The sequence below is a fragment of the Palaemon carinicauda genome, unplaced genomic scaffold (assembly GCF_036898095.1).
Source record: "Palaemon carinicauda isolate YSFRI2023 unplaced genomic scaffold, ASM3689809v2 scaffold96, whole genome shotgun sequence".
Taxonomy (NCBI): domain Eukaryota; kingdom Metazoa; phylum Arthropoda; class Malacostraca; order Decapoda; family Palaemonidae; genus Palaemon; species Palaemon carinicauda.
This window is the reverse complement of record NW_027172269.1, coordinates 288,508-313,484: the sequence shown is the minus strand read 5'-3', so window position 1 is coordinate 313,484 and position 24,977 is coordinate 288,508. Positions and strand designations below refer to the sequence as shown.

Here is a 24,977-nt window from a genome sequence, read left to right as displayed (position 1 = left end):
TTCCAACTAGGTTTGTAACTTAGCAAATAATAATAATGATTGTACCATAGCCTCTGTACCATGGCCTTCCGCTGTATTGGGTTAGAGTTCTCTTGCTTGAAGGTACAATCAGTTGCACTAATCTATCTGTTTCCTTATTTCCTTTCCTCACGGGGCTAGTTTCCCTTTTGGAGCACTTGGGCTTATAGTATCCGGCTTTTCCATCTTGGGATGTAGCTTGGCTAATAATAATAATAATAATAATAATAATACATATAATATATATATATATATATATATATATATATATATATATATATATATATATATGTATATGTATATATGGTCAGACTCTAGGTCATTGTCACTGTCCCTTATCCATACCAATCATGAGCAACCTTTAAACCTTAAACCCTTTCCATTTCAGAGCCAGCAAGGAACTTGGAACCAGAAAACATCTCCCATAACCCCCAGATGTTCAATGTCAGCACTTTCTCCAGTCCACAAGAGGATCACGAGAGTATTAACAGCCTCTATGGATTCACGATTAACAGAGAATGGCCAAAATAAACTCGAGAATAATGCCCAATATGTGAAGATGCATTTGAACACACTGAATAGGATGACCTGAGGACTTTGTGGTTTATATATCACCATATTTAATCTAATGTTGTTACTTATCTTAAGGTATTTTATAGTCTTTATTCTTAAGATATTTTATAGTCTTTATTAATAAGATGTTTTATATTCTTTATTCGTTAATTTTCATATAGTTTGTTTATTTCCTTTCCTATTTGGGCTATTAGAACGTTTGGGCTTATGTAATCTTGCTGTTCTAACAAGGGTTGTTGCTTAGCTAGTAGTAGTAGTAGTAGTAGTAGTAGTAGTAGTAGTAGTAGTAGTAGTAGTGGTGGTGGTCACGTAATTAAGTTCTAAGACCAATAGAATATTATTATTATTATTATTATCTAAGCTACAACCCTAGTTGGACAATCAGGATACTGCCAACTCGATGGCCCCAACAGGGAAAATAGCCCAGTGAGGAAAGGAAATCAAGAAACAGATAGAATAGTGTGCCTGAATGTACCCTCGGGCAAGAGAACTCTAACCCAAGACAGTGGAAGATTTGATGAATGGGGTTAAAGTAATTACTGATGTTTTAACTAAAATTTCACGATCTACTTTCTATAATACAAACGATCTCCATTGGAATACTTGTCATGAAATCTTTATTATTGAAGATATTTTCCCTGTTGGGGCCCCTGGGCTTATAGCATCCTGCTTTTTCAACTAGGGTTGTAGCTTAGTAGGTAATAATAATAATGATAATAATAATAATAATAATAATAATAATAATAATAACAATATAATAATAATAATAATAATAATAATATAATATAATAATAATAATAATAATAATAATAATAAAGTGTCGTGAACTATTTATCTATAGACATACTCAATTAAGTTTTTAAGATATATTTCTAAAACTATCAACAAGAACATTCTTATACTCTGTTATTTTTTTCTAGTTTTAATATATCATCTTAACTGTTCACACTTTTGATGTATCTTTAATTCTATCTTTCTGTATGAAGAAAACAAACCTATTTATATCCATGATTCCTCGAGTATTTCCTTTCCCCTAAAGAGATGTTTACCTAAATAATATGCAAATCAAAGATTTTTATTACAAACGTCAGTATATGAGTTTCCTAAGGAGTGTTAAGAAATGTAAAAATGTAAAGACATAAAAGGTATATAAAAAAAATGGCCGAAACAACCACTAAAAAGAAGACAAACAAATTCCTTGCAGGGTTGTGGTGGTCTATTGGAAACGTCCCTGTCTGGCGTTCTGTTGGACGGGAGATCGAGTCCCGCTTAAACTCGAGAGCTTCTTCTGGTGTCTGCAACCTCACCATCCTTGTGAGCTAAGGATGGGAGGATTTTGGGGAACCTACAGGTCTACCTTCTGGGTCATCAGCAGCCATTATCTGGCTCTCCCTGGTCCTAGCTTGGCTAGAGAGAGGGATATATGGTCAGTCGCTGGGGCAATGTCCTGCCAGGGATTGTCACTGCTCTTGCCTCTGCTATTCATGAGCAGCCTTTAAACCTTTAAACTGTATATTATTATAAAAATTAATGCATAGCAATGTACTGACTAAGTCATCAGCAGCCATTGAATGGCCCTCCCTGGTCCTACCTTGGGTAAAGAGGAAGTTGGATGCTGATCATATGGATACAATGCTAGGGCAATGTCCTGCTATGAATTTTCAATGCCACTTGCCTCTGCCATTCATGAGCGGCCTTCAAACTTTTAAACTGTATCCTAATATAGGAATTAATCCATAGCAATATAAGGACTATTATCCCCTGTATTAAGGGGAGTTAAATGGCAGGACAGGATTAGAAATGAAACTATACGAGAGATTACTCGAAAGCCATATGTGGATGAGTTCATGGTGAGGGGTAGATGGAGATGGTTTTGGACATGCTCTTCGCACTACCCAAGAGAGATTAGTTCACCAAACGTTCAGTTGGGCCCCACAAGGCACTAGAAGAGTTGGAAGACTCAGGCCTACATGGCTGAAAACTATGAAGCGTGGAGTATGAGATGGTGAATGGAGAAGTATTGAATTAAAAGCTCAAGATAGAGACGACTGGCGAAATCTAACCGACACATTTTGCGTCAATAGCCGTGGGAGGAGATGATGATGATGATGATGATGATTATGATGATGATGATTATGATGATAATAAAGTTTTCAATGTTGTTATTCCTGTTGATATTGATGATAGTGAAAACCCAGTACGAAATTGTGAAATAAGTAATAACAAATAAATTATAAACAAAGAAAATAACAAAGAACAACAAATTACATGAAGAAAAACTAAAAAATTAGAAAACAACGGATATACTATTAAGCGAGACTCGTAACAACACGCACACACACACACACACATACACAGAGCCTTAAAACATAAGCTACTTACAACTCAAAGAGCGATGGAAAGAATAATGATGGGAATAACACTAAGACACAGAAAAAGAACAACATGGATACGAGAGCAATGAAGGTATAGGATATTCTAACGTGTAAGAAAAAGGAATGGACATGGTCAGGACATATAATGAGAATAACCGGTAATAGATTAGACATTAAGAATTATAGAATGGGTTCCTAGATATGGCAAAAAAAATTTAAAAAATAAATAAAAAAAAAAAAAGCAGGGGAAGAAAGAGAATACGAAGGATTCACGAGCTAAGAAAATTTGATGGTAAAGACTGGCATAGAGAGAACACTAACAAAGGCGAGTGGAAGTTCATGTCTGAGTCCTTTATCCTGCAGTGGACTAGTCACGGCTGATGATAATATATATATATATATATATATATATATATATATATATATATATATATATATATATATATAAAGTATATATATATAAAGTATATATATATACATATAAATATATATACAGTATACATATAAATATATAAATATATATATATATATATATATATATATATATATATATATATACATATATATATACATATATATACTGTATATATATATATATATATATATATATATATATATATATATATATATATATATATATATATATATATATATATATATATATATATATATCCAGGTTCTAATTAGATGACATTGTCATATAGTAAAAATATTGATTTAAATAACTTATACAGATGAAAGAATTTAACAAACAAACTTTCCGTCTCAACTATCTAAGATATGAATAAGTTACGTAAGGACAAGCAATATCGATAGTTAAAACATGGCACAATACCAGAATAAAACTAGAGGGGCACTCAGTACAGCGCAGACCTCCGCCACGGAGGCTTATTTTTCGACCTTTTGCTCGACCTTGACCTTGACCTTTCACCTTAACATGTATTAGTTCTCGTGGATTTTCATACATTCAAATATGAACCAAGTTTGAAGTCTCTGTGACAATGATGTCCAAACTTATTTCTGATGACGTGAATTTGACATTTTGCTTGACCGTGACCTTGACCTTCTAAAATTTAATAATTTCCAGCTTTTTACATAAGTTAATCCCAACAAGCAGAAAAGCAGACTGCTACAAGCCCAGTGGCTCCAATAACACTGTAGTCTCATTACTTGCATATTACTTTAAACGGTTCTAGTAACCTATTAATATTTCTCTCCATTTATAGACCTTTCGCTTAAACCGTAAATATCTACTTGCCACATAAAAATAACTATATACTAACGTTACCTTTCACATTCCATTACATTACCTATACCAAAAGCTTTTCACGTGTTATAATGTTGACGTAAAATGATAAGTTATCCATAACCAATCGTATACTATTAAAAAGCACCCACCTTCATGTCTGGCCACAAATACATAAATAATGTACTTACCACTGACAGCATCAGCCAAAGTCCTTCGCTATTAAGTCCACTGATAAGTATTCTTCGATTTGCCAGTCGATGTAAGATCACATATTTCACTAATGATTGTACAGAAGACAAAATTCGTTACGCGGTGAACAAATCCAAAAGTTATTGTCGATGACCCATACATGGAGTGTATAACAAGTGCTGTTGTTATCGTGTCAAATTCCACCAACTGTTACGAGTCGTAATGTTTCCCATTAAATTCAATATCTGGAGTGCCAATTAGCCGATTATTTTGTATTCAAAATTGAAAATTTAATAGTTTATATAATAAATATTCTATTCATGTAATCTAAATATGATCATTATAAGAGTTATGCAAAATCACGATAATTTATTTAAGTAGCCTACTACCTATTTTCAACTATCCTTTGCTTTCGGCTTGCAGAATGATGGTCTTGTTTCATACCTTGCTTTACGAGAGAGAGAGAGAGAGAGAGAGAGAGAGAGAGAGAGAGAGAGAGAGAGAGAGAGAGAGAGAGAGAGAGAGTATTTTATTTGTTAATGCGGCGACCACTGACATAAACGGAATGTCACATAAGTTTGAGAAAATCTTTCATGTTTAAAGTCAGCTTCTTCATCGGCTGTTGGAGCAGTGTTGCCAGATAGGGGAATTCATCCCTAGATTTGGAGATTTTGAAGCCTGGTGGCGATATTCTGTACAAATTTCTATGAAGAAGAAACAAAGATGAGAAAACCTTTATATTGCTGCAATAAGTTTGCTTCCACTTATATAAAGTATAAGGAGTAATTTCTATATTAGTGAAGCCTACAGGACCAGAAGAAAACATATTTGTGGAAATAGGGATTCTTCATCATGAGTTCTGGGGGATTATTAGACTAACCGATCTGGCAACACTGTGTTGGAGTTTGAACATCAATTGCAAGTTTATTAAAGTTACGTGTTTTTTTTTTTTTTTGGCTAGTGACGTAATCATTATATTCTCATAAGTGATTTACGAGAAAATATTACGCATCTATAAGAGCACGATGACATTGCAGGTTAGAGTTCTCTTGCTTGAGGGTACACCCAGGCACACTATTCTATCATATTTCTCTTCCTCTTGATTTGTTAAATTCCGGACTCGAAATTTGAACCTGAAGAATATGTCAACCTATGTTGTCTCTTTAGCACATTCAGCATGCACTATGTTACGATAGAATAAACTCAATATTTAGGCGACTACCACTCGATGTGGTGAGTTGTGGATCACCAGAACACTCTCTCTCTCTCTCTCTCTCTCTCTCTCTCTCTCTCTCTCTCTCTCTCTCTCTCTCTGCTCGACATCGTCTAGACACTGTCTAGAGTATCAATAATGCCTAAAAAAATATTAAATAAACTTTAAAAAAGAGGAAGGTCGAGAAAAGTTCAAACTCAACATGCACCCGGTAGATTCGACTCGCAAGTTGCCAACTATGCGTTCACTAGATTTAAAATTTTCCGCTAAATATTGTTTTCAAAGCGGGTATCAGCAGAGTTTTTCTTATTTTATATTAATATAAAATTATATTAATAATTTTTAAACATTATATAAACATTATATAAATCCCTAAAAATAAAAAAACGATGATGTAAAATAATTACAAATATGGTAACTCATGGCATCTTTCTTCACCTATCAGCTGATGGCGACTCCCAGGTTGAAAATCATATGAAAACTAATAAGACTTTCAAACATTTTCCTTTTCTCGGATTCTACTTTACTTTTATGTTAGCAATAGACTTATTATATCATTAATATGAAATATTTTCAGAGCAGTAACAACGTTAAAAAGGATTTGTTATATATGAACTATAAAAACATTCGTTGTAAGTTTTTGACTTTTGAAGTTCTACTGATTCAACTACCTGATTAGGATGATCATTCCATAATCTGGCCACAGCTGGACTTAAACTTTTGGAATGCAAACTATATTAGGAGAGAGGAATTTCTTATCATTGATAAAATCAATTTTTTGAAATGTATATATATATATATATATATATATATATATATATATATATATATATATATATATATATATATATGATAAATTTTGCACATTTACACGTGTTTTTCATATTAAAATATGCCATATATATTTTTGATACATTAATGTCTGGATTCTCTTAACGACCTCGGGATCAGAGCCCCAGGCGAAATCACACAAAGACAAGAGCTTGGGTCCGGCCGGGAATCGAACCCTGGTCGGCAAGCTTGTATAGACAGTGACTAAGCCATTCGCCTGGGGGTCAGATCCCGAGGACGTTAAGAGAATCCAGACATTAATGTATAAAAAATATATATGGCTTATTTGAATATGAAAAACACGTCTAAATGTGCAAAATTTATTATATATATATATATATATATATATATATATATATATATATATATATATATATATATATATATATATATATATATATATATATAAACTTGCCAGGCTTAATCTTATTAGCTTAAGAATTTCATAATATTTTCATTCAGAAATTCAACTTTGAGTCTCCATAAAAAGTCAATCAAGGATGCAATCAAATCGTTTTGAAACTAAGTCTTCATTAGAATAAAAAAAAAAAAATACCTTTAGGTTTAATGTCACGGAAAGGTTATAGGAAATTAATACATAGATATAATGGAATTTTCTTCTATTTTTCTAAAAAGAAGATTTTTTCAGTTCTTCCAAAAATTCAAAAAATTTCATTTCCATGATAAAAACAGTGGATAATATGCACATCTTTTAAAACAATCATAGGTTTCTCGAAATTTTCTACTAAAGCAGTATGACAGAGGCAATGTCCTAGAGACTGACCATATACTATATATATATATATATATATATATATATATATATATATATATATATATATATATATATATATATATATATATATATATATATATATATATATATAGAGAGAGAGAGATAGAGAGAGAGAGAGAGAGAGAGAGAGAGAGAGAGAGAGAGAGAGAGAGAGAGAGAGAACCGAAATAAACAAGAGACTTTTAAGCCAGAAAAGAAAGTCTGTCTACCAACTTTTTGTCCCTCGTAAATCGATTTTAATAAAATGTTTTTTTTTTTTTTTCATTCGGGAAGCTTAAAATGTTTCTTTTAAAGGAAATGTATAAAACATGAGACGTAACCGAATTTTTTTTAAAAAGATTCTTAAGAAAAACATATTGTATATACATAATCTCAAGAAACTGAAGTACAAAGTATGACTTTACAGTTTCATTGAACGATGATCATTTTAATGATAATATTAATATCACAATATCAGGTCTCCGTGCCATAGTAAGTTCAACAGATTATATAGGTTTGTAAGGTTAAACCTTTAAGGGGTAAAGGCCACTCATGAATGCCACAGGCAAGGGACAGTCACATTGCCCTAAAGACTGACCATATATACATATGTTCAGTGTCCAAGTTCCCTCTCCTCCCAAAGTAGGACCAAGGAGGACCAGGAAATGGCTGCTGATGACTCGGCAGATAGACCTACTGTAAAGGCTGCCCCAAAAACTCCATCCGTAGCTTGCAATGATGGTGAGGTTGCAAACACTAAAGAAACTATTGAGCTGGAGCAGGACTCGAACCCCAGTCCGGTGATAGCCAGGTAGGGACGTTTCCAATAGGCCACCACAACCTTATGTCCCTTTGTCACTGCTCTTAAAATATTTCCTTTTTCCTTGTTTCCTTTCCTCACTGGACTATTTTCCCTGTTGGGGTCCCTGAGCTTATAGCATCCTGCTTTTCCAACTAGGACTGTAGCATAGAAAGTAGTAGTAGTAATAATAATAATAATAATAATAATAATAATAATAATAACGACAAAACTGAGAAAATTGAACTTAACCCTTAAATCCATGTCTGTGGCAGCCTAGTGGATGACGTCACTGATTCACTCATCGTGAGTCACGTGATCAAACACTGCTCACAGACAAGAAAACTGTCCACTGGTGTTCACAACAACCTCAACGTCCCTGTGAACTAGGATGGAGGGATTTGGCATGCCTATAGGTCTACCTGATGAGCTCTCAGCAGCCATTGCCTGGTTCTTCTTGGAGCTACCTTGGGTAGAGAAAGTGCTTGGGTGCTATTTATATGTATATATGGTCAGTCTCTAGGCCACTGCCCTAGCCCTTTCCTCTGCCACTTAGGAGTTACCTTTAAACCTATAAGAGAATGGCTCTAAATCTCCCATATATAAAAAAAAGCAAGAGAATATATATATATATATATATATATATATATATATATATATATATATATATATATATATATATATATCTTTTGCTCTTTTTATATATCTATATGTATATATATATATATGTATATATATATATATATGGTCACGCTCAGCGGTATGGCCAGACATATGACTACTTGGTCTCCCTCGTCCCTCAGAATATGGTAGTTTTGGGGTGTATGTATGATAGCGGCCACCTGTATTTATTATTACGGCTAACTCAAAATACGGCAGTGTGAGGGGGCTCGTCAGTCCCCCCCCCCCCCTTGTTAGTCAAGTAAGCAAGGTGACAACTTGTAGGTTAGGTTAGGGGGTAAATTTTGTTAGTTGACGTCCATTTTTAATTCACGTGGTAGGAACTGGCCGCTGATATACAAATGCTCCGTAATTTTCTTCCATTTTTCTAGTCGTTCGTACCACAAACCTTGTGTAACTTGTTCTGTAAAATCTCTACACAGGAACACCACCTATCCTAAACATCCCCACCTAACCTAACCTACAAGCCATCCCCTTACCTATGAAGGGCTAAACCCCCCCCCCCACCCCCGACCCCCTTTATACTACTGTTTTCTTAGCTTACCCTGTTTTTTATTCACAATGCACTTCACTCCTAGCAAGGTAACACAATCATATTTCGTAAAGGAAAGACATTTAACAAGTAATAAAAAAGTTTACACTTGTCACAACAAACTACTTTCGCCCCATAATATATATCAACAGAAACAAATATAGTTGTACTTACATTACTCAAAGTCACTGAAGTCGGAATCTTCGGATATGTTTTTTTTTTTTTTTTTTGTGGTTGGTGAAGTGGCCTGGATATTAGTGAAGGAGATGGAATAGAATGTTTGGAAAGACCAGGATTTCCAGAATCACAACACAAACTATTAGAACACCGTCAAAAAAATGTGGGTCTGCCATTATATGCATATTTGCAATCACACTTTGAACAAACAGTGGAATAATTCCCAAGGGGTCTTATCTTATATAAATAAGATGTAAAGTCATTTCTCTTGGTAAACTTCACAATCCCTACAATTTTTTGATCGATGATTTACAAGAAATTTGTTCTCACACTGATATGTTGCCATCTTTACGTCTCGTGGGCTAAGAATGAGCATCTCAAACCCAAGCTTCATGGACCCATTACCCTGTTTGAATTTTCTAAATATAGTATTCAGTTTCAATTAAAAAGCCCTCCAGCAATTTCCTTGGCCGAGCAGTTTTCTAATTGGGTCATTTCAAATTGCTGCGACCGCTAATTAGTTCAGTATTACGCCGCTAAAGCACTGCTGAATTGATCAAAACGTCATCTACAGTGAATTATAAGAACTGCCAGAGAGAAAAAGTCAGTGTCAAGGTACAGAGCTCGTTTGACTTATAAATTTAACGGCAATTTTGATGATTTTCAAAATATTTCTATCTGTTAGTGTAAGTACTTACCCGGGGTATTTAGAACATTCTGGAAAGTTTTTATTCTGTACAAGTTTGGGATGTAGTTGAAAATTAAAAAATGAAGGAGTATTGGGCAAGGCCGTCATCATATATACAGCCCAAAATAAAGGAGTTATGGGGCATGGGCGTAATCATATATACAGCCCAAAATAAAGGAATTATGGGGCGTGGCCATCATCATATATACAGCCCAAAATAAAGGAGTTATGGGGCCTGGCCGTCATCATATATACAGCCCAAAATAAAGGAATTATGGGGAATGGCCGTCATCATATATACAACCCAAAATAAAGTAGTTATGGGGCATGGCTGTCATCATATATACAGCCCAAAATAAAGGAGTTATGGGGCATAGCCGTCATCATATATACAGCCCAAAATAAAGGAATTATGGGGCATGGCCGTCATCATGAAGACTGTACAGGTGGACATCATCATACATATACCCCTAAAATATTACAAAGACAGGTAAATGTTAGCAACACATTGGAAAGTGGGGATGTCCAACCTAAATTGCCATTCCCTTTCCCTTACCCTAAGGCTAACTTTGGAAAATTTTGGGGTGTATGTAGTTGTTTGGGACTGGCGTATACTTTATTTCCTGTCAAATTTATATTCTTTATGGGAAAATTGTTGTTTATCTTGTCTGTCTTCTTCAATTGCATAAAAAATTTTTGGTGATCAATCTATTCTTAAAAAAGTGTTTTGATTCTTTCATTCTACCTTGTTTCGAGTATGGTTCTCCTTTCTGGTCTTCAGCTGCTGATTCTCATCTAAATTTGTTGGGCAGGAACTTACGGTCTGTTAAATTTCTTATTCCTGGTCTATATATCAATCTCTGACACCATCGTTCAATTAGTTCATTATGCATGTTGCATAAGATTTCTTATAATCCTGACCATCTTTTACATTCAGATCTTCCTGGACAGTACCATCCTATTCGTAATACTTGGTACGCTGTTAATTCTAATAGTCATGCCTTCTCCATCATGAGGTTCAATACTACACAGTATTCTAGAAGTTTTATTCCAACTGTAACCATGTTGTGGAATGATCTCCCCAATCGGGTAGTTGAATCGGTGGAACTTCTAAAGTTCAAACTTGCAGCAATGTTTTATGTTGAACAGACTGACATAAGCATTTTTATAATGTATATATGAAATATCTGTTTTAATCTTGCTACTGTTCTTAAAATATTTTCTTTTGCTTTTTTTATTACTTTTTATTTAGTTTATTTATTTCCTTATTTCATTTCCTCACTGGGCTATTTTTCCCTGTTGGAACCCTTGGGCGTATAGCATCCTGCTGTTCTAACTAGAGTTGTAGCTTAGCTAATAATAATAATACAATATTATGAAGCTATTTTACGATTCACAAAATATTATGATTTAGTGTTACCTTGTCAGGAGTGAAGCCGGCTGGGAAGCAAACACAGGGTTGAGACTTAGTCTTAGGGTAAGCTAAATATACAGCAGTTTAAAAGGGTGTGGTTGCAGGGGCCTTTGGTAAATACTGAAAGTATGTAAGGATACAGCCCCTAACTTAGGTTAGATGGGGAACCTTAGGTTAGGTGGTGTTCTTGTGTTTGTTTCCCTTTTAGAATATTTTTTCAATAATAATTTTTGATTGTTCCAACACAGAGACTTACCTCGAACTACTTTCTTAGGAGGTACCTGGAATCTCCTCTCAACCGACCAGAGTTTTGTGTAGTCAACCCTACTTCCGTTTTCTGTGGGGACTAACTCAGCCGTAAGGAGAACGTGCCCTGAGGCTAGTCCCGAGCCAGGTCGGTGTTAGCTTGGGTCTCGCTACTCAGTAAGTTCTCTGGTCGCGTCCTGATACCATCCCGTCGCTCTCCATTCTCTGTGCGACCCTTTGTGTCCCCAATTCGTGTGTCCCACGTGGTTCCCGCGTGGTATCTCTGCACTTTCCCTTGTGTTCTCGCGTGTTTGCCCGCATGTTCGCGTGATTCCCTTGTGCTTCCCCAAGTGTATTCCTTATCCTTTCCCTGCGTTCCTGTGTCTTGTGGTTTTGTGTTGTGATGGAGCAAACCCGCCGTTGTCCTGGGCCTAGGGCTGGGAAGTCGTGTGGAGCGTTCTTATCCAAGCCGGAGGTTGACCCGCATTCCCTTTGCTCTTCCTGTAGGGGTAAAGTGTGCTCGCCGGCGGATACGTGCCTGAAGTGTGTGACTTGGAGTGAAATCCAGTGGGTTCGTTTTAGTACGAAAAAGAAGAAGTCCACTAAACGTTCCCACAGGAAGGCGAGCATCTCTTTGCCCTTGACGTCGCCCGGGAGGTCTGACGAGGTTTCTGTTCCTTCTTCCCCTACCCAGAGTAGGGGACGAGGTAAGTCCGTTGCGGGGAAGGTGCCGATTGCTCTTCCCCAAGAGTCTAATATTCAGGATGTGGGGGTTGCTGAATCTTCACAGGCAAGTGGGGGGCCTGAAAGTGCTTTGTCTGGGGGTCTTGGAGACTCTGTCCTTGTGATTGGGGGGGCACGTCTCCTCTGATGACCCCATGTGGAGTAGTAATGTCCCTGTCTCTTCGCCCGCGTCTTGGGCCTGCGTTTCAGGTACCTCGGCAGCTGATGGCATCCAGGATAAGTTGGACTCGACAGTAGCGGAGCCCTTCGGATGGAAGCTCCCGAAAACTCCAGGTAGGTCCCCGTTGAGGATGGAGGATGGCCTTGATTCCTGGTTCCCCAGCGTGGTGCGGCCGACCTCCCTTCCAGCCCCTCTGTCGGCGGTTCCTGACTCGTTTTTGCAACCTTCGACCTCCGGGACTCAACAGTTCACGAAGGCCTCCGTTGCCCACGCGACCGCCCGTCGGTCAGGTTATGCAGAATCGTCGGAGTCTTCGGCGGCCGGCTCATCGTTCTCTTTGGAGGGAGAAGCGAGGAGGAGGCGCCGTCGGAGGAGGGAGAGATCCAGGAGCAGGCGGTCCCGTTCGAGGTCACGTTCGAGGTCGAGGTATAGCAGAAGACGTTCCAGGTCCCCGAGGATGAAGTACAGGAGGAGTAGGTCCCCCAAAGGTGAGTGGGTCTTCGTTCCCCGCAGGAGGGTCGAGGACTTTGACGATTTCCCGCGTTCTCCGAGTCGGCGGCCCAGAGACGGTTCTCCACGGAGGCCCTCTGCCAGACATAAGTATGACCCTCGCAAGGAACAGAGCGAGACGACCTCTTCAGGTAGGCGTAAGGCCGCGAAACTTCCGGCTCAACCCGCATAGAGGGGGGAGCCGCGTTTTCGGATGGGCAGCCTGGTCGGGTCAGCACAGTTGACTCGGCCAATGGACTCGCAGGGATGGCTTCTTTCGTCGGGACAGCCCACGGAAGTCTCACCCTCGTTGTCCAAAGATGTATTGCGGACGGAAGTCCTCGCCGACACGGCTATACCCGTCCCAACACACAGGTCATGTGCGGAGGTTCCTGTTCGCACAGACCGTTACCACCACAGGGAGGTGCTTGTCGAGTCAGAGCCACAGCTCCAGGCGAGGGTGCCCGTCGGCCCGTCGCCTTGGTCTCAGACAGAGGGAGTTGCTGGCGACAGTGAAGGTTCCCCAACCGAGGACTCGGCATATCGGAGGGTGATAGGTCTCATACGGAGGCATCACCGGATCGAGGAGCCTGTTCCCTCAGACGAAGATGCCTGGCATTCCAGCCTTAATCGTCTGATGGAGGCCCCCGTGCAGCAGAAACCCTCCCTGGCACTGCCTGTGGCCAGGGACTTGGTCCTGGGGCGCGCACACGTGGACAAGGTTGTGGCGGGCAATGCCGAAGCCCCCAAGTCCCAGAGTTCCTCAAAATTACTCCAAGGACTAAGGTCCCAGAGTAGGTTTTATGTGCCAGAGGGGCAGCAACCGGGAGCCTGCAAAATGGAGACTTCCCTTGAAGTGTTGGGTCAAGGTGCCCCGGAGGACAGAGCCACGTCAGCCGCGATTTGTTTTTCACAGTCGGAGGCTTCGATGATGGAGGAGATGTCTAAGGACTTAGTCCACGTCGCCTCCTGGTTGGACTGGTGGGCCTCCACTCTGGTAGGTGTTCAAGCCACCTACGACTTGACGGACCCTGCGAACCAGGCCCTCCTGAAGGAACTCATCATCTCCGGAGGAAAGACCTTAAAGTTCCTGACTTTCCAGTCTCTTGCCCTGTCAGCCAACTGGGTGCTTAGGAGAAGGGATACGGTCCTAGCCAAGCTGTCTCGAAAAATCCCTGACAGAGAGGCAAGGGCTTTGAGGAGCCTGCCTGTGTGGGGTGACTCTCTTTTTCCGTTAAAACAACTGGAGGAGATAATGGAGAAGGTCATGAAAAGGAAGGAAGTGAGTGGACCCAGACCCCACTTCGTGAAGAGACCCACTTACGGGAGGGCGCCGTCGGATGGACCCTCTACTTCTCGTGCCTCTCCTAGCCAGACGAGGAGAGACGCTCCATCTACCTCTTGGGCTCAACCACCGCAGCCCCCCCGTAGAGGAGCTCCAGCAGCATCTGCCTCTTTTAGGACGGCCTACTCAGCGTCCAGGAGAGGGCGTTCAGGCCGTTCCTCCAGAAGGAGATAGAGTGGGAGGCCTCCTACTCCTGCCCAAGGCTCAGGTTGGGGGATGCCTCAGACATTTTTGGCAAGCATGGAGGACTCACGGTGCGGAGCCCTGGACAGTATCCGTACTGAAGGAAGGGTACAGACTCCCATTCCTAACAGAACCTCCAACTCTGATCCCAGCCACCCTGGCGGAGTGGCTAGCACCCAAGGACCCCTTGAAGAAGGCGGCCCTTCAGGAGGAAGTATCCACTATGTTGGAAAAAGGTGCGGTGGAAGTGGTCCTACATCCAGGCCCAGGCTTCTACAGTCGTCTTTTTCTGGTGGAGAAAGCGACAGGGGCTTGGAGACCGGTAATAGACCTGTCAGCCCTCAACAAGTTTGTGTGCAAGACCGACTTCAAAATGGACACCCCGAAGTCGGTCCTGCAGTCCTTGAGGGAAGGGGACTTCATGATGTCCATAGACCTCAAGGACGCATATTTTCAAATCCCGATCCACCCCTCAAGCAGGAAGTTTCTCCGGGTGAAGTGGGGTTCCCAGATCCTGCAGTTCAAGACCCTGTGCTTCGGATTGTCAACAGCTCCCCAGGTATTCACGAGAGTCTTCACGACAGTCTCTGTGTGGGCTCATGAGCGGGGTATTCGCCTCATTCGATACTTGGACGACTGCTTACTCCTTTCCTCCTCAGAGGAAGTTTTGAGGGAGCAAGGGGTAAAACTAATACAATTCTGCAAGGTTCTGGGTATCACGATCAACCTGGAGAAATCGAATCTGTCTCCCTCCACCAGGATGACTTACTTGGGGATGGTGTTGGATTGCCGACTAGTGAGAGCCTTTCCGTCGGAAGAGCGGTTGAACAACCTGGAACAGATCCTCCAACCTTTCCTTTCGGGACAACCCAGGAGAGCCAAGGACTGGCAGAGGTTGATAGGGCACCTAGTGTCATTAGAGAAACTGGTTCCCCAAGGGAAGCTCAGACTCAGGAGCGTCTAATGGAACCTGAAGGGGCTCTGGAGCCAAGTGGACTCGCCCTACAAGTTAATTCCCGTCCTTTCGGAGACAATACACTCCCTGGAGTGGTGGCTATGTCGGTCGAATACCCTCAAGGGGATGCCCTTCGCAACCGAGCCTCCCGAGATGCTTCTCTTCACAGACGCCTCCAAAGAGGGGTGGGGAGCTCATCTCCTCAACGAGGCAACGAGAGGAACTTGGACGGACGAAGAGAAAGGTCAACACATCAACGTCCTAGAGATGAAGGCAGTCCGAGAAGCGTGCCTACAGTTCGTAGATCTTCTGAGGGGAAACACAGTGGCGTTAATGTGCGACAACGCCACTGTAGTAGCGTACATAAAGAAACACGGAGGTCTAAAATCGAAGGAGTTGTGCGATCTCGCGTTGGAGATCCTGGATTGGGCCGAGTCAGAACAGATCGTGATTTCAGCAAGGTTCATTCCAGGCAAAAGGAATGTCCTAGCCGACGGGCTCAGCAGGATGGGACAAGTAGTGGGAACCGAGAGGTCCCTCCTCCCAGAAGTAGCCAGACTCATCATTCAAAAATGGGGCTCGCCGGTGATGGATCTCTTTGCAACCAGAGTGAACGCACAACTCCCCGTATTTTGTTCTCCTGTCCCAGACCCAAAAGCGGCGTTGGAAGATGCTTTTCAACACAAATGGGACAACCTCGATGTGTACGCTTTTCCCCCCTTCGCGTTGATCAGGCAAGTGCTCAACAGAGTTTGGGCAGATCGAAACTTAAAGATGACTTTGGTAGCGCCCTGGTGGCCGGAGAGGGAGTGGTTCGCGGATCTAAGAGACCTGGCATGTCTTCCCCCGTGGCCTCTGCCCGACAGACCAGACCTACTCCGGCAGCCACACTTCCAAAGGTTCCACGACAATCCTCAGTCTCTTCGCCTTCACGCCTGGAGACTATCGAGCGACTCCTGAGGAAGGAAGGATATTCGGCAGGTACAGCAGAAAAGATGTCACGTTATCTGAGACGATCTTCAGCAGCGGTCTACCAGGCTAAATGGGCTACTTTTACGAAGTGGTGTGCCTCAAAGATTTTCTAGTGCATCTCAGAGACGAGGTGGGCATGTCAATACTGGCCATCAAAGGAGTCCGTGCGGCCTTGGGCCAAGTCCTCCTTCTGAAGGGCATTGATCTGGGCTCCTCTAGGCACATCTCTATGCTCATCAGGAGCTTCGAACAAGCATGCCCTCCGCAAGCCTCCAGGGTACCACAGTGGGACGTGGCAAGGGTATTGAAAATGCCAAGTGGACCACCGTTCGAACCCCTGAAGGACATAGTGGACAGGGATCTCACTCTCAAGACGGTCTTCTTGTTGGCCTTGGCCTCTGCTAAGAGAGTAGGAGAAATCCATGGGTTGTCCCACGAAGTCTCTCATTCGAAGGGGTGGCGGGAGATCTCCTTCAAGTTCGTCCCTTCTTTCGTAGCGAAGACACAGAATCCAGCGGTCTGGGACCCTAAGTTCGAGGGCTTTTCAATGCCGGCTATTCCTCGGACAGGGAATCCAGAAGATTTGAAGTTATGCCCCGTCCGAGCCGTGAGGAAATACCTTGAGAGGACGGCTCACCTCCGCCCTGGGATAAAAAATCTTTTTGTCTCTACGGATGTAAAGAAGAAGCAGGTATCTAAGAATACCATCTCCTTTTGGCTGAGACAGGTTATTGTCAGGGCCTATAACAATGCGGGCCTGCCCCTGACAAGTAATCCCAGGCCCCATGACATTAGGGGTCTAAGTACATCTCTGGCTTTTGAGAGGAACATGGCAGTGGGCCAGATCCTTAGAGCAGGCACCTGGTCGAACCAGTCGACCTTCACAACGCATTACCTCAAGGATTGCTCGAGGAGGTCTTTAGACGGTTTCTCTATTGGGACAGTCATCTCCGCGCTCCAAGCGATTTAACGGTGAAGCTCCAGGTACAATCGTAGATAGCAAAACCAAGAGACACAGGTTCATTCCCTTTCACCCTTGTCCCTTTTTCCTTTCCCTACTCGGAGATAGCCCCAGATACAACCCGAAAAAGACACGTCTCCACAACTTCGCCACAGGACTCAGCATCATAGAATTTTTTAAAGGGTGAGTACTTAGACACTAACATGAGCTCTTTGTGTAGTTTTCCCTACGTTTCGTTTTCCAGATATATATTGCAACCTAGTTCCCATCTAGGTTCCTGGACGTCTGGTTAGCTTGGTCTAGGGTTCAGGAAGACACTCCCACCTCCTAAAGTGTAAGTCTCCTAAGAAAGTAGTTCGAGGTAAGTCTCTATGTTGGAACAAATCACAAATTTTAAGTAATTTGTATTTTTCCTAACATACTTACCGAGAACTACTTTTGGGTAATGGCCCTCCCTACCTTCCCCGAGTGCCTTACTGACCTTTAAGACCTTTTGTACCATCCAGGAACTTACTGAGGAGCGAGACCCAAGCTAACACCGACCTGGCTCGGGACTAGCCTCAGGGCACGTTCTCCTTACGGCTGAGTTAGTCCCCACAGAAAACGGAAGTAGGGTAGACTACACAAAACTCTGGTTGGTTAAGAGGAGATTCCAGGTACCTCCTAAGAAAGTAGTTCTCGGTAAGTATGTTAGAAAAAATACAAATTACTTAAGATTTGTGATATTTTGAAAAACATGGGTTTCCCTCCAATTACTGTATGTGTATCAGAACAGTTCAAAGTATCCCAAAATACATCAGGAACGCTTGTTATTTTCTTCATTAGGAATATTATACTATAGTAAATAATTACCCACATTTTAATTACTGACCTAGTCCATCCCAACCAACTACAAAGCCTCCAAAATTTGTAATTATCCAATTGTCTCGAGGTTGTTGTTGGTTCTAAGTAATTTACGAATGATTCTTCAATTTTTGCGACAAAAAACACTAGATCTTCCCTAAAGTTATACGTAGGATTACAATATTGACACTACAGAATTTGGCAAGATGTCACGTTCTCGCAAGACTTTCATTGTAGCCACTTCATCTTGAAAGAAACTTTTGGGATGATTGCATTTACCCGGCCTCACATGCCATCACAGGTCACCATGTTACTCTGATGAAAGAGTCGAGGTTGAACTGTTTGTAGGAGATAGCAATGCTGTTCATGAACATGGCATTCAAAATCAGTCTGTGATTGGCTGAGAGAAATCATGTGATGCCTGATATCAGGAATTGGCCAGTTTTCGGATAAATTCAAAATTCAGGCCCATAAAATTAACGACTTTTAGTTCCTACATGTAATACAAACCATCGCTCTTCGATAAGACCATAACTACAGGGGAAGTTGAAATAACCATTAAGCTTTTAATGAGATATTGTTCCACAGCCTGATTGAAATGTACTAAAAATATGATAGATTTGGAGGTAATTCGTTTTTCAAAAGCTCAAACTTGCAGCAAATGTTATGTTGAACAGGGTGAGAAGTCTTTTTATAGTTTACATATGAAATATTTGTTTGGATGTTACTGTGTTTAAAATATTTTAATTGTTCATTATTTCTCATGTTGTTTATTTATTTCCTTATTTCCTTTCCTCACTGGCCTATTTTTCTTTGTTGGAGCCCTTGGGCTTATAGCATCTTGCTTTACCAACTAGGGTTGCAGCTTAGCTAGAAATAATAATAATAATAATACTGAGCAGTTTTACCCTTCGTCTGTAGAGTAAAAAGTTGGCTATTAGCCAAACAGGGGCTCTGAGAGGCGATACACCCCTACCATGACACCAACGACAGAAGATGAATGACTTGGCTTGATAGATAGAGGTTGAGGACCTCCAAAGATATGCAGACATCTCTTGCAGAACCTCACGTGAAAAACTATCTCTGTATGAAGATGCTGGATAACCTCAGTGGATGTAGCCAAAGGGATTCCACTGTGCTGTGGAATTCTGTATCTGAGCGTGAAGTTGGTACAACATGTACGGAAGAAGTGGTAACTCCCTCAAACTTTCCATGATTAGCATTGGAAAGTCTAAGTACCATTCTACTTGTGGCCACTTTGGGGCCCACCAGAGTCACATTGAGGTTGGAAGTGGCTCGGGCCTGATTTAGAACACTCCTTATCAGGCAGAGAGGTGGAAAAGCTTCCGCATCTAGCCTGTCCCATGTGTGCTGGAATGCGTCCTCGAATGCTGAACTGGCAGTTTGTGGTTTAACAATGTCGCAAATAGGTCTATTGTTAGTGAACCCCACAAAGTCAGGATCTCGGTTGCTGTAAGATGATTCAAAGACCATTCAGAGCCAATCATTTGCATCTTCCAGCTCAAATTGTAAGCTACAACATTCTTTTTACCTGTTATGAATTGTGCTGTAAGAGTGATTGAATTGAGCTCTGCCCTCTCATGAATCTCTACTGCCAGCTGGCAAAGCTGCAGTGACACTGTACCTCCTGCCTTGTTTACATATGCCACCATGATGGCATTTTTGGTAATCAACACCACCAAGTGGCCAGATAAAAGAGGGCTAAATTGTTGGAGTGCTAGAAGAGCTACTCACAGCTCCAACACATTTATATGGCATCAACACTCTTGTAACGAACCACTGTCCTGATACCATATCCGAATGTAGGTGTGCACCCCAACCTGCTTTAGATGCATCTGTGAACAACAAAAAATGATAGAGGTATCAAAAGAGAACCTCTTAAAAGGTTCTTCTCATTCGGTCACCCTTGTAAGTCCCATCTCTATTAGGATCAACGAAAGCAGGTGGTCGAGATGTTGTGACTAGAGAACCTTTAACTCCCATTGGAGAGGTCTTAGGTGAAGGTGGCTGTTTTGAACGAGACATTCCAGAGACACACGATGACCTAGTATCTTTTGCCAATGATGTGCTGGCAACTGGTGTTGTTGCTACTTACCTCAGGGCTGCTACTCTCTCCTGAGATTGATAGGTCTTTCCTAGAACTGTGTCGATGTCCATTCTGAGGTAAATGAGTCTCTGCATTGGGACTAACACGGACTTCTTCTGATTCACTGTAACAAAACGCAAGAAGTCTGTTTAGGTGAAGGAGAATGACTCTCTTCGAATCTGCCAATATCAGCCAATTGTCTAAGTATCGCAAGAGACGAATACTGTTGGCTTGTGCGTATGTTAACACTAGTGTGAAGACTCTGGTGAACACTTGTTGTGCCATCCAAACTCTGAAGTAAAGTACCTTGAATTGGTACACAATGCTGAAGTCTTGATGTATTGAATCTATAAGTATGCGTCTTTTAGGTCGATTGTCATCATGAAATCAAGAGGCCTGATTACTTACCTGACTGTGGCTGATGTCTCCATCTTCAGTGACATCTGAAGCACAAATTCCTTCAAGACTGACAGTTCTATGACTGGTCTCCAGCCTTCAGACGCCTTTACGGCAAGAAAAAGTCGACTAAAGAAGCCTGGAGAGCCATGGTTGACTTTTTGGAGAACATCCTTCTCTAGCATGGCCTGGACTTCCCCATGCCATTTGGGCCCTCCCATACCATTGGGATCTTTGCTCATACTGTACCTGGCAAAAGGACGATGACATAGCTGGTGGTAGAATTAGAGGAGGGAGAGGGCTGATGAATGTGAGGTATCCAGACCAAAATATGTCTACTGTCCAACTTTCTGCCCCTTGGTACCACCTCCTCCATTTGGCTTGCAGGCATTCATTCCACAGGTGACATCTTGGGAGGATTCCCCCCCCCCCCCCAATAGGATTGTCATCCTCATCCTTTCCCCTTTTTGACTCGCCCATGTCCTTGGCGAATAGAAGAACGCTGGTTCATTTCCCTCTTCAAGATGGAAGGATCAAGACGCGAGTCACTTCTCAGAGCTGGTTTCTGAGTCTGCCTAGTAGGTGCTGATGACATACATTACCCAGAAGTGGAAGAGGACTGCAGGTGCTGGAAGGTGACTGCTCAGTGTAGAAACAAGCCCTAACTGGACTTCATCCAGTTCTCGAATGTAACCTCTATCTCCTCCAATGGCAAAAGAGCCAGATCCTTGAGGAAGGTATTCCTCAAGTTCAGTATCTCCCTCTTGTCGATCTGCTTATGGAATCTGGAGGCGACAGCATCACGCCTCTTCAGGACCCAGCTTGTTCACTGGTTGGCTACTTAGTGGGTCAGGAACTTCACGACTCTTACTCCTGTCAGCACGATATTCTTGAGAGCCTTTCTCTTGTCCAGGTCAGGTAAGTCCTCAGTATTGACCAGGTAGCCGATTGTGCCTGATCAACGGTCGATCCAGGAAACGTCCTCAAGAGTCACCATGACCGTAACCCCCATACTTGAAGCCTCCAAAGCAGAAAAGGAGATATTCTGAATGGCTAGGCAATTAGAAGTGGCACCAGAGGTCAATACGGCCACATTTATTTATTTCCTTTCCTCACTGGGCTATTTTTCCCTATTGGAGCCCCTGGGCTTATAGCATCTTGCTTTTCCAACTAGGGTTGTAGCTTGGAAAGTAATAATAATAATAATAATTACTGCCTCATTAGTGTTAAGTTCTCCCGTGTAGTCTCTTCTGTTAGTTTGGTCCTCTCTTCTTTCTTTCCTTTTATTTTTCTTTGAAATCCATGTGTCACTTTACTTTTTTTTTTGAGTTTTTGCTTTTTATACTTTCTTACTTCTTCTATTTTAATATCATATTTATTCCACATTCCTATGATACTTTTTCCCTAACATTTCCCATATGGTTTTCTTATTTGATCTTCCACTAACTCCTTAATCTACTAAAATATAACATTCTCTCTCTCTCTCTCTCTCTCTCTCTCTCTCTCTCTCTCTCTCTCTCTCTCTCTCTCTCTCTCATTCATTACATATCTTTGTGCAGTCCTACTTAAAATTTTGGAAGATTATGAAATTATAAAACATAAACATAATGAAAATTTTTATTTACCTTAAATTGAAATCATTCTAAATACAGATACTGTGAAAATTTCACAATATGATGAATAGTTTCAAATACTATCAGAGTTTGTATTCTTATTTTCCATGAATTAAATCTTCCAAATAAACTAATAATAATCAGTTTTAAAATCAATAAAAATAATCCCTTAAGTAAACTTGTGTTTATTTATTCATGATTAAAATGAACCCAAGAAATGAATAGTGAAGAAGAAGGTAAGACAAAGTCAACCGTCTTTGCTATAGAGTGACTACTAACATATTGATTTAGTCTTCCTCCTCAGAGTGTTAACAAAACCTTGTATTTACCATCGTTTTATGTCTAAACGGCAAGTTTCCCGTCTATTATAGTGTCTAATGAAGGAATTAAATCCAAAGGATTATCTATAGAATATATAACCTAGAAATAAAAGTCTAGCTTAGCTCAAGCCAGGGCTCCTTCTCATGTTTACATGTCACTCAAAGAATGTTATTTTAGAAAGGGACTTCCTTTTCAATCACAGAATGATGTAAATGGCTTATTATTATTTTACGATATAAAGTATTGATATGTGTCTAATAAAAAATGAATAAACTTGGTGTATAGCAGTATTTTTCTATAGATTTGCCTGAATATCATAATGGACCCCATTAGAATGTGAAGGTTTTTGATCAGCGGGAAAATTGAAGGTATTATTGTACTGTAATCCATAATAGTCTGAATTGCAACAAAAAAAGTAAAAGAGTAAATAGTTTATGCGTTTGATTCGTAATAATAATGTATACTGTATATTTACACATGTTATTGTGGCGAACTGTGTAATGACCATCTGCATCTAGGATCTGGCACGCTGAAACCATATGACCAACACTCTCAACTGCTGCAGGACAAAACCTTCATAGGTCGTTTCCTGATATGCCTGTCATTTTCTTGAAACCATTTGTTAGGAGGCCTTAGGCTTGTGCTCCTACTATCGTCTTTTCTCCATCAAAAACTAAATTTCCATTCTTTATCCATTTGAGTGACTCTTCTTTATCTATGTAACCTTTTTCTAAATCTTCTTGGAATCTTCTTATTCCGGTGTTTCCACCTTTCCATTCAAAGTTTTTCCTCTATAGAACTGAATTTGTGCCTGGTATTCCTGCCTATCATTGGTGCTGGAGTCTGTTCAGTGCTCTTTGTTTCTTCTAGAAATTCTGCAATGTTCTTAGCCTGCTTTGTTATTGAAGTTAGTTGGCTCAGAGCTCCATTATGATGTTGGGCAACCTTTATGATATTTTCATCCTCAGAGCCTTTTAAGTATTGCCCTATACTTACTGTCCATACACTGGTTTCTATATGTGACTTTGTGCAGGGTGAGAATCTTCCTGGTCTTAACATCTATGCTATCTATCTCTCCTTGTGGCCAGTCTACAATACCAATTTTCTCAGGTGGTAAATCAGAATCTCTAATTTTTCCTCGGATACTTGGTTTCTACGTCTGCCCCACCCCTCATACCTTGTGTATGTGAAGCTGAAGAGAAGTACTTTCTTCTCCACAAGGGATCATTTAACATTTTACAATTGTCTCCTTTTTTTTTTGGTTCCTTCCCTTGATGGTTGCTAGGGTCCAGGATTAGGACTTGTGTGAACTCCTAAATGTCCAGTGAGATGGTGTTTCAAAGTAAATGTTTTGCTACAGACATCACACTTGTATGGCTTCTCTTCCGTGTGAACTCTAAAATGTCCAGCAAGTCCGTATTTCGTAGAAAATGTTTTGCTACAGACATCGCACTTGTATGGCTTCTCTGCAGTGTGAAATCTTAAATGCGCAGTGAGAAGTGCTTTTCTAGTAAATGTTTTGCTACAAACGTTGCATTTGTATGGATTCCCTTCCAGGTGAATTCTTAAATGTGTAGTGAGATTTTGTTTTGAAGCAAATGTTTTGCTACAGACATTACATTTGTATGGCTTCTCTTCCACTTGAATTCCTACATGTCTAGTTAGAAGTTCTTTCATAGTAAATGCTTTGCTACAGACATCGCACTTTTATGGCTTCTCTCCCGTGTGAATTCTTAAATGTCCAGTGAGACCTCCTTTTACATTGAATAAGTGTCTAAACTTTCCTCATCATCGACATCTTTCCAATTTACTGAACTGTTTTCACTCACTGATGCATCGTACTCGTAGGAATTTTTCGAGTTGCTTTCGCTAGAATCAAATATTTCTGGCTCTACTTTGACTTCCATTTTTGGGTCCAAGAAAAGAGCGCCATCATCAAAGAGAGCAACACTGCCAGACGTATCATTATTTTCTGGATCGACTGCAGGTGAAAATAGATCTTCAATTTCACTTTTCATTGAAAATTCAAAAGGTGGTTCAGAATTCATCATCCTCTCCCTATCACAAGATGACAAACCCCTTAATATTATTTTCAATAGACTTCAAAGAGGAAATTAACACTAAACTT

At 40.8% G+C, this 24,977-nt stretch overlaps 1 protein-coding gene across 1 annotated transcript; it reads right to left on the bottom strand.

The window, feature by feature from the left end:
- Nucleotides 1–24,130: 24,130 nt before the first annotated feature.
- LOC137637746 (gastrula zinc finger protein XlCGF8.2DB-like) lies at nt 24,131–24,526 on the bottom strand. The gene has a single exon (XM_068369888.1). The coding sequence runs from the start codon at nt 24,524–24,526 to the stop codon at nt 24,131–24,133; it is 396 nt and encodes a 131-aa protein (XP_068225989.1).
- Between the last annotated feature and the right edge of the window lie 451 nt (nt 24,527–24,977).